This window comes from Gossypium hirsutum, chromosome D02, assembly GCF_007990345.1.
Source record: "Gossypium hirsutum isolate 1008001.06 chromosome D02, Gossypium_hirsutum_v2.1, whole genome shotgun sequence".
Lineage (NCBI taxonomy): Eukaryota > Viridiplantae > Streptophyta > Magnoliopsida > Malvales > Malvaceae > Gossypium > Gossypium hirsutum.
In genome coordinates, this window is record NC_053438.1 from 28,193,283 (window position 1) to 28,207,003 (window position 13,721).

The 13,721-nt window shown below is 34.5% G+C and overlaps 1 protein-coding gene across 2 annotated transcripts; it reads left to right on the forward strand.

Annotated features, from left to right (window-relative positions):
• The first annotated feature begins 2,929 nt into the window (after nucleotides 1–2,929).
• Nucleotides 2,930–11,312, forward strand: LOC107888831 (probable LRR receptor-like serine/threonine-protein kinase At1g06840). 2 transcript variants are annotated; one of them, XM_041088553.1, is made up of 21 exons: nucleotides 2,930–3,114; nucleotides 3,312–3,429; nucleotides 3,720–3,870; nucleotides 4,018–4,089; nucleotides 4,170–4,241; nucleotides 4,471–4,614; nucleotides 4,919–4,990; nucleotides 5,120–5,191; nucleotides 5,415–5,489; nucleotides 5,797–5,865; nucleotides 6,013–6,081; nucleotides 6,305–6,376; nucleotides 6,501–6,587; nucleotides 6,733–6,801; nucleotides 7,718–8,172; nucleotides 8,682–8,840; nucleotides 8,943–9,226; nucleotides 9,427–9,478; nucleotides 9,948–10,198; nucleotides 10,468–10,602; nucleotides 10,747–11,312. In XM_041088553.1, the coding sequence occupies exons 2-21, from the start codon at nucleotides 3,330–3,332 to the stop codon at nucleotides 11,086–11,088; spliced, it is 2,802 nt and encodes a 933-aa protein (XP_040944487.1). In that variant the 5' UTR covers nucleotides 2,930–3,114; nucleotides 3,312–3,329; the 3' UTR covers nucleotides 11,089–11,312. The 2 variants fall into 2 exon arrangements, with proteins under 2 accessions (XP_040944487.1, XP_016668554.1); XM_016813065.2 differs by having other exon boundaries at nucleotides 2,931–3,114; nucleotides 7,718–8,235.
• The last annotated feature ends 2,409 nt before the right edge of the window (nucleotides 11,313–13,721 follow it).

The window sequence follows — 13,721 nt, forward strand, 5'->3', positions numbered from 1 at the left end:
ATTGGTTCAGGCAACATGAGAAGCCGTATCTACTGTCGGTTTCAAAAAGGAGTAGGCAACATCGCTGTAGGAGGACAAGACGAGGGCCCATCAATACTAGGTCAGGAGGAAATGTCGCAGAAGGATCGACATCTACTCCACATGCACACAAAGACTCGATTGTCGTGCAACCTCTCGGCCAGTATGGTTCATTTATTCCTGGCACTGTTTGATTGCGAGCTGTATGTTGTACCGCTTGACTATGGCCACAAAAGCATCTTTGAAGTCAAACTCCATCCCAACCTCTAAATGGTTGAAATGTAGAGATGAAGTCGCATACCCTGGTCTTCTATAAGGGAAGTCTGAGAATTCTAAAACCATCGCCAACAACAATATCGACCGTATGCATGTGGGGTGGGGATTTATACACTGTGAAACCCGGGTCATCCCATTGAGCGATGTCCACCATCTTTCAGTTCAGTAGGAATGGGATTCGATTTTGAAATCACTGCAATTTTTGCACCATCCGGTATGGCCTCCTCTACCATGTCATTATCTGTCACGCAATAATTTTCTACCTCTTCGTTATCAACCCTGTCTACAAATCCAAGGCGGGATGTGCCCTCGCCGGTTGAGGTTGTCAGGAGTAGACCATCCATTCTTATAAAGTTGATGTCAACCTCAAAATCACTTTTGTTTGGCCCACCCAGTAGCTTAATGACGTACCTGTGTGAGTGTTACTAGTGTTGAACATCAGTGTATCAAAGTTAAAATCAAACGCACTAACAGAATCTAGTGCGGATATGTCGTAGGCCCGGTGACCAAATAAACCTGACTGTCCCCTAAAATTGGCATCGATGAGCAAAACCGATAAATGCCTCTCCATTGATGATGATTACTACTAGTCTTGGTATGAGCTTTGCAGCAATGATGTGAATCCACCGCACAGCCGTGTGGTAAGACTTTCAATTTCTTGATCTGGTGTAGAATTTGGTGGACACAGTGCTATCAAGTTTAGGCCACATTCGTCCTCTTCGACGAAGTCAACATATAACTCTAGTACAAAATTCTTACTAGAACAATGGGATTTGGTCACCTATTCCAAATCGTTGTCCCTCTTGATCTCAAAGATGACATATCTAATGGGGTCATATAACAAGAGTTATCTACATTTGAGGCTCGAAATTCTTCTCTGAATGCCCACTTTGTGCCTAATTTTTGTCTGAAGCTCTTTCAATGTTAGGCCACAGTTGAATGCCAAATCTTTGGATTGCGCTGATACAAAAACGAGGCCAATTTCGATCTCACGAATTTAACCATTGTAATGGATAACAACTCTAACTCGTCTGCTCATCTTTGACAAAATAGTTTAACCCACATGTTTAAAATCGAGGAAATAGTAAAAAATATAGTTATCATCATCCAAAACCATAAACCTACACGTAACTTGACGAATTACCTTTGCTTCAACAACAACGTAGGAATGAAATTCAAGCTTGCACGACAATGTTGATTGCTAATGCCAAGTATCCTTTAACAACTTGCTTCAATTTTTGGTATGGAAAACTAAATGTTTGTATTACACTCTTTCTATAAAGCTTTTACATAGACGAACATGAAATTTGTGGGGTGGAAATGCTCCCCCGTAGGTGCGTTTTTCAAGAATCGTGAATTTCATCCCGGGTTGATGAAAACCCTAGAGAGAAAACACCCTCTGCAGGAGGCATTTTCCATTGGCATGTCAGACTTGCAGTGAAAATGCATCATGCTATAAGCGTTTTCTAGTTAGACATGTAGAGAGAAAACGCCCCTGCTGGAAGTGTTTTCATTATAATTTCAATCAAAAACGCCTGTTGCCAGAGGTGTTTTGTCTCTAGGGGTTTCAACCCCCAACCATGCTTGATTGCTAGTGCATTTAAGACCCTCCAACCCGAGATTTTCGGGGTAAATTTAATACATTACAAGTCAAGATTCTCGGGATTAAAAAATTATCCTTTTTACCTTGCCCATTCCCTATATAAATGCACTAATGCTAAATCTACTCACCCACATCTTTAAATTATTTTTTCTTACTTTTGAGTATTGAAATTTTCAGGTTTAAAGATTTATTTCTTTCGCTTTAAGTGAGGCATCATCTTATTTTTAAGTTATGTTAGGGTTCACGGTGATGTTGTGGAGTCGAGTGACCTACAAATTTCACCTGCCGTATGAGCATGGAGCCATCACTCAAGAATCCAAGATCGCAATGCAACTCGAGATCCAAGTTGACGGTGATTATATCATCTCAGGTTCAAGTGTAACTAAGGCTTCAAGTTTACAAAGTTTATACTGCCAAGGGATAGAGCATAACTTTGGCCCTAGTTGATGGTGGTTATGCTGGCATGACAATGATTTTTTCCATCATCAAAGGAGGATGCTATATACCTCCGGAATAGAAGTGCGAGGGAGGAAAACGCAATGGCACTTTAGTAAAATCAAGTAATTTTGTGGACATGGACAAAACAAATTACTTGTTTATATTAAAACGCCACTGCGTTTTTCTTCCTCGTAGTTCTATTTTGGTGGTTTATAGCAAGCTCCCCTGATCATGAGAAATTCATTGCCGTGCCCGCATAACCACTGTCAAATGGGGCCCCATTTATGCTCCATCCATTGATAGCACAACCTTTGTAAAATTGAATCTATAGTTACATTTCAACTAGAGACCGTATAGTTACCGTCAACTGGGACCTTGAGTTGCAATGCGATCCAACTTTTCGGGTGATGTCTCCATGCTCACATGCCAAATGAAATTCGTAACTCACTCAACTTTATGACACCATTGTAAATTCAAATATACCTTTAAACGGTAATAATGTCTATCTCAAGAGAAAAGATAAATATACAAACTTATAAGTTCAAACTATAAGAAAAAAAAAAGAAAAAAAAATTAGCAAGTGAAAAAGCATTTTCTTTTCAGTTTCCAAAGACGGCATAAGTCATACTTTCTCAATTGATTTTTTTATTGTATCCATTATGCGCACATGAATAAAATTGTAGGCACTCGAAATCAAAGCGTTGGTTTTCAAAGGTTGACAAATTCCCACCAAACTCTACTTGTGATTGTTGATCGGAGGGGAATTAGCATAGCAGCAGGTAAGAGAAAAAAGCGAAGTTGTTGACTTTATTTTATTCCCACCAAAGTCTACTTGTAAATGTTCGTCGGAAGCCGTTGATGACTGATTTGATTTCTGAAAATATGGATGAGCTGATTCAGTCAACAGCCATTCCTTTTTGTCACTTTCCTCTTTCCCTCTTCTCATCAATACTTTGATTGAAATTTGTTTTTGAAGTTGTGTGTCAACTTGGAGATGATTTGGAGAGGATGCATATTGGCCCTCAGCTTCTGCTGTTGTTGTCTCCTGCTCCTTGCTGCACCTGCACCTGCTCCCATTACCCATCCTTCCGAAGGTTTGAATTCCATATATCATTCTCGTTTCCACTTCTAATTAACACTACTAATCTGAACCTAAATCTTTACCATTTGCTGGATGAAGTATCTAACAATGATAGAAATGACTGGATTAGTAATATGAACTTTATTTCTTATTTAGAATTCAGGATATTGTTATTGGATAAGGGTGATGCATACTGCTTCTGCATCTACGCATGTTTTGGCGTGAAAATTTCGCTTTTTTGAAGCCCTATTTATCAATTTCCTTTATGGGTTGAAGTCAGAATATTTTTATATATAATTGCAGTTAGCGCATTACTAGCAGTGAAGAAGCAATTGGTTGATCCAAAGAACAATCTCAGAAATTGGGACAAAGGGGATCCTTGCACATCCAACTGGACTGGAATTCTATGTTTTCATAATCTTGGGAAGGATGGATATTTGCATGTTCAGGAACTGTACGTTTTCTCTTACCACTCTTTGCATTCTCTACATCGACTTGTGATAGGGTTGCTGCTCCACTTTTCAATCGTTTTTCATTTTGTTGATTCTGGAAAATTTTGCTGCTTGTCCTTAATGCTGTCTGCTATATATAATTATTGCAGTCAGCTACTAAATATGAATCTCTCTGGAACTTTAGCGCCTGAACTTGGCCAACTTTCTCACCTCAAAATACTGTGAGTTTGTTATATCTTAAATGTTTTTGATACATAATTTCCAGTAGAGCTAACTCCTTTTCTCTTTTTGTTTGTGGAAGAGATTTCATGTGGAATGAATTGACTGGTAGTATACCGAAGGAGATAGGACATATCTCTACCTTAAGACTCCTGTAAGTTGGATTTTTCTTATTCCTTCTTCTTCTTCAATAAAGAAATATGAGGTAATAATAAGTTTCTCAGCCTAAGATCAATTTTATATGGTGCAAAGATCCATTTAAAGTTGTTAAAATATATAAATGAAAGGCTCTTTGAGTTTGAAGATGAAGTGGTTGTCCAAAAATAAAGAGAAAAACATGATATTTGTTAGTTTTGACTTTCTATATGGCATTCTTTATGCAGACTCTTGAACGGAAACAAATTATATGGTTCTTTGCCAGATGAACTTGGCTACCTCTCAAATCTGAGTAGACTTCAACTAGATCAGAACAACATTTCTGGTCAAATACCGAAAACCTTTGCCAACATGAGCAGTGTGAGACACCTGTAAGTGAACCTGCAAGCTAAATGCCATTTCTACTTTACATGGACATAAACATTTAAATGTGTTTCACCTTGTTAATATTCACCATATGGATGAATAAAGCTGTACAAAGGTGAGAGAAATTCAAAGAAAAGAATTCTATACATTCTGAGTTAATTATCTCTAAGCTATATTATATATAGGCATAACTAGCTTAGCTGTTTAACTCATTTATAACTAACTAAACTAACTTGTATATTTCTACACAGCTTAAGTAGGAGACAAACAATTTTCTACTTGTTTTACATGCTGGTTTGTAATGTGCAGCCACCTCAACAACAACTCCCTTGCAGGCCAAATTCCTCCAGAGTTATCTCAGATATTCACTTTGCTTCACTTGTAAGTTCATATAACATAGGCTCTCATTCATATGCGTTTTTATTTTCTTTTGCATTGTTATCCATATTTATTTATTTGTTTTTGTAATCTGGTGAGTTATTGGTGATATAAAATTTTGATTGTTTTCAGGCTTTTGGATAATAATAACTTATCTGGATATCTTCCTCCAGAATTCTCGAACTTGCCAAATTTGCGCATTCTGTATTTTTCTTCCCTACAATCATCTTCCTCATTATGTGCTTTAGTTATTGACATTATCTTCCAGGTTTAATTTGTTTCTTTATTGATGTTATACCTTTTTTGTACCAAGCTAAGTGTTTGTCACCAAAATCTTAAGTGGCAAACTTTGATAAGGCATACATATTTCATTTTCTTATGTATGTGTTAGTTGTACTGGCATTAACTGTTTTCTTCATTTCTGCAGTCAGCTTGATAACAACGACTTCAGTGGATCTGTTATTCCAGCTTCTTACAGGAACTTTTCTAGATTAGTGAAATTGTGAGTGTTAGTAAACCTTTTACTTAATCCTAGTGAGGTATAAACGTTTAAGCTTTTAAAGGTAGTGATTGTTATGTCACTAATTAACTAAAAGGGTCATAAAGACCATGGACTTGCCATTGAGATAGAAATACATCAATCCCAGTGTTGAATATAATGTATACCTAATTAACTCTTCAATGTTTAATTCTGTCTAGATTTTCTATTTGATACCATGGAATAAACTGTACAAGCAATATGTTTTGGCACCAATCTGCTGAAGACTACTGATGCTTTTTTTTTTTTTATCTTTCTTCGTGTCTTTCAGAAGTCTCAGAAATTGCAGTTTGCAGGGAGCTGTTCCTGATCTTAGCAGGATCCCAAGCCTTAGCTATCTGTATGTCTGGGTTACTCTTTAAATTATTGTTTGTATTTAATATTTACCTTCATGGGCATGGCTGCTCTTTATGCAATAAAGCAAATTTTCATCTCATTGCAGCCACCAGACTTAACTCCTGTTCTTGTATCTGCATTCATGTGGCAGGGATCTCAGCCGGAACCATCTTGCTGGACCCATACCAGAAAATAAGCTTTCAGAGAATATGACAACCATGTAAGTGAAGTGCTAATTTAAACTTATCAAGCGTTCTGTTTCAATAAATAAATGAACTCCTATAAAATTTTACCTGTTCTGATCTGGATAATCTAATTGCCTCATGGTTAAACTGAATGATAAATTGATCTGTTGAAATTTGTACTATTACCTTCTGTTGATTATTCAATAAAAATGCAGTGAAGACCAATTCCCAGTAAGAGATGACTTCTTCGTATTGCAGTGATCTTTCAGATAACCAGCTAAAAGGATCTATCCCTGGAAGTTTCTCAGACCTTCATTCACTTCAGAAACTGTGAGAATCTATATCTAATATTTCCTGTTGTTGAATGATGCTTAAAATATCTATTACGATGCTCTTGGATTTCATGGATGAATATATTTGCTTAGTCTAGAATCTGAATGATAGTTTATTGCAGATCACTCAAGAATAATTTTCTGACAGGTCCTGTTCCTACCAACATTTGGCAGAACATGTCCTTCAGTACTAGCGCTAGACTTAAGCTGTAAGATCTGAAAGTAGTGAACTCACTTTTTATAAACCATTATATGTCTTTGAAAAGCTTTGTTTTCCTACACATTTAAGCACTGCTATTATGAAATAGAATGCATTGGTAATATTTTCCCTTTGTCTGCACCTCCAAAATGCAGAGATCTTAGAAACAATTCATTCTCAAGCATTCAAGGACATCTAAATCCTCCAGTGAATGTTACCTTGAGGTAAACTTCTTATTTTTTTGTTTCATGCATTAGCCTTGGTCAACAACTCGATTCAGAAAATTAACACTTAATGGTTATCATGTCCTTGGTTCAAGGAAGGATAGAGGGAGGGGGCAATGACCTCTTTTCCTTTCCAAAATTATTTATTAGACCATAAACTTTTCTTCAATTTTCTTATTAACATTTTTGAACTCTTTGATTAATCTTTGAGTGCATTCCAGTTATTTTACCACCTACATGCATAAATCTTCTGTGCAAATTCTGAATCATATTGTTGTGTATTCTACTAATCAATTTACACGCTATATACATATACATATACATAACGTCGCCTAAACTATGAACAATAAATGAATCAAAATCCCGAAGAATATGCCTAAGAATCTGTCATTACAGTGCTTTCACTTTGTCAACAATTAGCTATCACTGAATCATAGTCAACATCTACCGAGACACGAAGTTACCTCCAAGAAACAACAATATCCGAGTGGTACATCTCAAATGAGGAACCACCAAATCTGCATTGGAATTAACCTCAACTAGATGATTACGATGTCAATAAAGTAGGCCATGTTTTGGAGCACCTCTGAGTTATCTTTAAGATAGTAAAATAGCATCCTTAATACATTCTTCAAGATTCCAAAAGTTAAACTAACACACGCACTGCAAAAGAACTTTCTTGACTCCATGTCAAATACAACCTACACAAAAAATGGCTCATAGTTGAAAATGACAGGATCTGTCACTGCTTTTCCCACTTGCTTGTCTAAAAGATTTCAATTCTTTTCTTATTTCTTGTTCTTACCTTTTGTTTGTAATGAACTTATTGGCACATTAATAGAGGATCCTTGTTCATGCTTTTTTTTAAAAAAAAGTTATTATCAAAATCCTTATTATTTTAGCAGTTTTTCTTTAGGCTTGAAGGCAATCCTGTCTGCAAAAATGCGAACTTATTGAATGTAAACCTGTTCTGTGGATCTGAGCCTCGAGAGGATAAGATGCTTACAAACTTAAATTACTCAACAGCGAATTGCCCAATTCAAGCATGCCCTACAGACAATTTCTATGAATATGTCCCAGCGTCTCCTCTGCCGTGTTTCTGTGCAGCACCTCTCAGAATTGGATATCGTCTGAAGAGCCCTAGTTTTTCTTATTTTCCTCCATACATCCAGCCTTTGGAGGTGTATTTGACTAGTTCATTGAAATTAAGCCGATATCAACTGTCAATTGACACATATTCTTGGGAGAAAGGACCACGTCTAAGGATGTACTTGAAGCTTTTTCCTAGCCTCAATGTTAACCACTCCAGTACTTTTAATGTGAGCGAAGTTCAGAGAATCAGACACATATATACATCATGGACTTTTCCTGGTAGTGCCTTGTTTGGACCCTATGAGTTGCTCAATTTCACTCTACTCGGACCTTATGCAGATAGTATGTACTTCATCTTGCAGTTCTTCTGGCACTAATGGGATAATGTTTTCTTATTTATGTTGACATGGTTGAAGTGGTACTTTGGAATCTATTTTTTAGTAACCTGAAATAAACAAGTTCCGCCAAATTTATTCATTCTTATTCTTGAAACTTTTACGGCAGAACTTTCTAGTTATATAGAAGTTAAATTATCATAAAGATTGTTAGAACATCCTTATGTATAAAACAAGGCAGTCAATCTGGGCAAAATCCAGTTTCCTTGAGAGAAGCAACGCTGTGAGAATGCAACTAGGAAACTGGTGGATGCATATCGTTTTATTCGAAGAATAACTAAGTACGCTAGTTGATGGTTTAAATATCTGCATTATATTTCTTTAACAGGCTTGTCTTTTATTCTTAAATTATTATTATTAATAATGCCTTGTTTGATTTGTTATTTGCTTCAGTGAAGTTTGAGAATGAAAATCAAGGTATTAGTAAGGGTATTTTGGTAGCCGTTGCAGTTGGGGGTGTTGCCTGTGCAGTTGCAATGTCTGTTATAATAACAATTCTAATAACAAGAAGATACGCTGGAAACCACCATGCAATGTCAAGAAAACGTTTGTGTAAGCTCCTTAATATGCTCTTTGAATTATTTTCCCAATAATATAGTCTCCAACTATCACCACAAAAGGAGTCTAGTCCAAATATCTTATTATGCTTTGCAGCTACAAAGGTTTCTATGAGACTTGGTGGGGTGAAATACTTTACATTTAAAGAAATGGCACTTGCTACTGACAACTTTAACAGCTCAAGTCAAGTTGGTCAAGGAGGGTATGGAAAAGTGTATAAAGGCACTTTACCAGACAAAACAGTTGTTGCCATAAAACGTGCAGAAGAAGGATCTTTGCAGGGGCAAAAAGAATTTTTTACAGAGATAAAGCTTTTGTCAAGGCTGCATCACCGAAATCTAGTTTCCTTGGTTGGATATTGTGATGAAGAAGGGGAACAGGTATATTTTTTGTGGTTCTGATAACTATATGCCTGTATTAAGTCAATTACATGAGTGGGTTGGGCTGTGCATGTGGCATTTCTTTGTGTCCTTAGGGTGTGGATTTTAAGTCTCCAAGCAGCGTATTAGTTAGTTTTTAGGTACATAAGGTGCGAGTTAGATATAAAATTCATATCCTTGTGTTGTTGGTCCATTTGCAGATGTTGGTATATGAGTTCCTGCCCAATGGTACCTTGAGGGACTGGCTTTCTGGTACGTAATTTTCAGTAGTCCTTGCTTTTCAAGTTTTATCATGTGCATGCTTATCACTTCTTTCATTTTCTTCATAGTTCTGGGAAAAAAAAAGGAGAGAAGAAAATACTGTTGAAATTTTGGTGTTAGTGTATAAAAGATTGCACTTAGGACTTTGGTCATTATTGGCTTGGAGCAGATTTTTGAAATGTTTGCTTATTTGAACCAAATTGTTTGTATCTGCTATTTTTACTCTGTTATTGGTAATTGTAACAAATCTTATCATCAGCTTTTAAATCCTAAAGTGTTTGGATGGGCTATAAGTTCAGCACTAGTAGTCTAGTGTCACCATTTTTGATGCCATTAATTGGCTACTTAGCTTGTAAACAGGTGGAATATATATTATGGGGCTATATATGTTATGATGATACTTGATATGCTTTCAAAATGTCTTCTTAGCTCATAAATTAATGTAAAACATGATATGCAGCTAAATCTAAAAGAAGCCTAAATTTTGGAATGAGATTACGTATTGCACTGGGTTCGGCCAAGGGAATTCTTTACCTCCATACTGAAGCACATCCTCCGGTATTCCACCGGGATATCAAAGCTAGCAACATTCTTCTTGACTCCAAACTTAATGCAAAAGTTGCTGATTTTGGTCTCTCACGTTTAGCTCCAGCCCTGGAAGACGAGGGAGCTGTTCCAGATCATGTGTCCACAGTTGTGCGGGGAACACCAGTAAGCTTGCTATGACTAAAAGGCATTCCATTATGTTTTATATACTTAAGACTTGTAGTATGAAACGCGAAATTTGTCAGATTAATCAGGTATGAGAAAATTATTGAATATATGGTGTGATAAACTCAGAAGTGGAATTTATATTTTTCTTCTTGGAGAGGTTTCACCATTTCAGTTGCACACCTCAAATGGATAGGATCTGCTTCTTTTAGACATAAACTCGTAGATGTTAGTGACCACAGTGCTATTGATTGCTCTCTGGTGTGCAGGGCTACCTTGATCCAGAATACTTTTTGACCCATAAATTGACTGACAGAAGTGATGTTTATAGCCTTGGAGTTGTTTTCCTGGAGATGTTGACGGGTATGCGACCAATATCACATGACAGAAACATTGTCCGTGAGGTACTCTCTTACACAGCGCGCTCTCTCTCTGTATCCCTAGCAAAATCCTGTCTGAAAGCTCCAAGATTTTACAAATTTGGTGAATGTAAATGTTGATGTGGATGTTACAGCTACTTATTAAGTTAATCTGAAATCTGTGTTAAGGTGAATACTGCTCATCAGTCCGGCTTGATGATGTCAATAATAGATGGTAGAATGGGGTGTTATCCCTCTGAATGTATCGAGAGATTCGCAGGGCTAGCTCTGAGTTGTTGCGACAACAAGCCAGAGAAGCGTCCATCAATGTTGGATGTGGTAAAGCAGCTAGAGTTCATACTGACAATGATGCCAGAAACTGAATCGGTTTCATCAGATTTGGTTTCCTGGTATCCAAATTCAGGCAAGTTGCTATCATCAGCATCATCTTCCGCCTCCTATGTTTCAACATTGAATGTTTCAGGGAGTGATCTTATCAGTGGCGTTATTCCTTCTATCAAACCTCGCTGAGCTGACAGACTAAATCCATATGTGCATCATCTAGTATTCTCTCCAATATGTTTTCCTTCATTCTTGCCTACTGTTTGTTTGTTTTTGGTAGGAGGGAGCGGGTGAGAAAATGAGATTAGAGGACCATAATGAAAATTGTGGTGTGATTTATTGACATGTAACGTAAAGTAAATATTATACAAGACTTTCATCTCTAAAAACAATTTCCGTAACCATTTGAAATCCTCTCACCGTTTCTTCTTTCTCAAATAATTTAGAGGCAAAATGGTATAAAAAGGCGTTCAACAACAATAATAAATCAATTATATTCCTATCGTTTTATACCCAATTCACTATATGGTTTCTTAATTGAAGTAAACACCATAAATTATATGGTGATGTAGTCTTTTTCACGTTCCTTGATTTTATTATTATTTATTTTTTATTATTTGTTCAACAGCGTCATATGCTTTAATTTGTTTTGTTTCCTCAAATTATTATAATTTTATAAATTTTACGTTAACTTTAAAAGATAAAATAAAATAAACTGGTACGATATGCTTCTTTTTAATGAAAATTCTGATTTCTATAACTCATTTCGGGGCCTTTCTTCCTCAAATCTTCATCTCCTGATTTAAATAAAAAAATGTTTTACACCAAAATTGTAACTTTCTTTAATATACTTATTTTTTGAAAAAAAAATAGTTGCAAAATATTTAGGAAAATGTAATATATCTTGTAAAAAGCCTTTAAACTTAAAAAAAGAAAAGAAAGTAATTGAGTCTCTATTCTTCTTTTTTGCACTCATTTGGATACTTAAACTTTCAATACATTAAAAAGATTCTTAAACTTAAAAAAAAAAAAAATTAAGCCCATACTTTTTGCTTGCATTTAATTGGGTATTTGAACTTTCAAAATGCATTAAAAAGATCTTCAAAATTTTTCAAAAAAGCAATTAAACACCTGATTTTTTTGTTCTCAATTAGGTAATTGTAAAATGCATCAAAAAGGTTTTTTTACGGTTAAAGTTAACTGCCTCTAATTTTTTTCAACTAAAGCACCTCGTGTCACAGCCATAGAGTGACACATGGTAAAAAATTAAATAAAAATTATAAAATTATTAAAATTATTAAATTTTATTGAAAAATATAAAAATTAGAAATTTTTTTTATAGAAATCGTAAATTTTTTATAAAATATTGTAAAATTTTATAAAAATCATAAAAAAACTATAAAATGCATCAAAAAGAACCTTTAACCATTAACTTTAACCGTTAACCGTTAAAGTTAAACAGCCCCCAATTTTTTTTAGTTAAAGCTATCATGTGTTACAACACAATGTGACATGTGGCGAAAATGATAAAGAAATAAAAATAAATAAAAGTTATAGAAAAATTATAAAATACTTCTTTTAGTATGATAATTTTTATATTTTTTTATGAATTTTATATTTCTTTATATTTTTTATAATATTCTTACGACTTTTTAAAATTTTATAATTTTTTTCTATATTTCTATATATTTTATAAATTTTATTTTACGATTTTTATATAATTTTACAATCTTTTATAATTTTTTTATGATTTTTATAATTTTTTTTCTAATTTTTAATAAATTTTAAATACTTTTTATGTTTTTTATTAAAATTTAATCATTTTTATAATTTTTTATCATTTTTTGCTACATGTCATATTGTGGTTGTGACATGTGGTGACTTTAACTGAAAATAAATTATAGATAGTTCAAGTACCCAATTGAGTGCAAAAAAAAAGTAAGACTTAATTGCTTTTTTGAAAAAGTTTAAGGACCTTTTTGATGAATTTTGAAAGTTCAAATACCTAATTGAGTGAAAAGAAAAAAAGAAAGTAGAAGCTTAATTGCTTTTTTTGAAAAAAATTTGAGGGTCTTTTTGATGCATTGTGAAAGTTCAAGTATCCAAGTGAGTGAAAAAAATACTTAATTTTATTTTTATTTTTTTGAAAAAATTTAAGAGCTTCTTACACCATTAAGTCTATTTTTTTATTAAACATGAAATCGGACTGACATTCAAATGTGGTATCTCAAACGGGGTATCTCAATGTGAAATAAATAGCATTTTGATACCTAAACAAACATCTTTTTGGAAAATATCGTATAAGCGTAATTTAATTTTTAGAAAAATTTGTTTTTGTTGAATGAAATATATGACCATTTACCAAGAAAGGCCCATTTCCTACTTTATTTATGGAAATGAGCCACTTTATTTATTATTTACCGGAATGGGCCAAAAATACTAAAACGTGTCCACGTAGGAGCATTTTAAGGGGGAATTCTAGCAAAACGCATCTATAAGGGAGCGCTTTTGCCATGTCAGCAAAAAACGCGTTGACGTAGACGCGCTTTGCTAACATGGCAAAAGCGCTCCCTCAGGGACACGTTTTATCCCGTGTTTTTCTAGGGTAAAGGCTATTTGTATTTTAGTGCCTATGATTTATGTGTTTAGGGTTTTAGTGGTTTAGAGTTAGGGTTTTATTAAAATAATTTAAGAATTTATTTGTTTAGGGTTTAGTGATTTTAAAAATTAAATTAGGGTTTATAATTTTAAAAAAAATTAATTAAATTAGGTTTTAGGGGTTTTAAGTAAATTAATTAAATAGGGTTTAGGATTTTTAATAA

What these genes read in the sequence shown, in the direction of transcription:
- LOC107888831 (XM_016813065.2), top strand. Translation starts at nt 3,330, where the DNA reads ATGATTTGGAGAGGATGCATATTGGCCCTCAGCTTCTGCTGTTGTTGT. An exon ending in ATGAGCAGTGTGAGACACCT is followed by an intron (nt 4,615 to 4,918) that starts GTAAGTGAACCT and finishes TGTAATGTGCAG; the next exon opens with CCACCTCAACAACAACTCCC. An exon ending in TTTTCTAGATTAGTGAAATT is followed by an intron (nt 5,490 to 5,796) that starts GTGAGTGTTAGT and finishes CGTGTCTTTCAG; the next exon opens with AAGTCTCAGAAATTGCAGTT.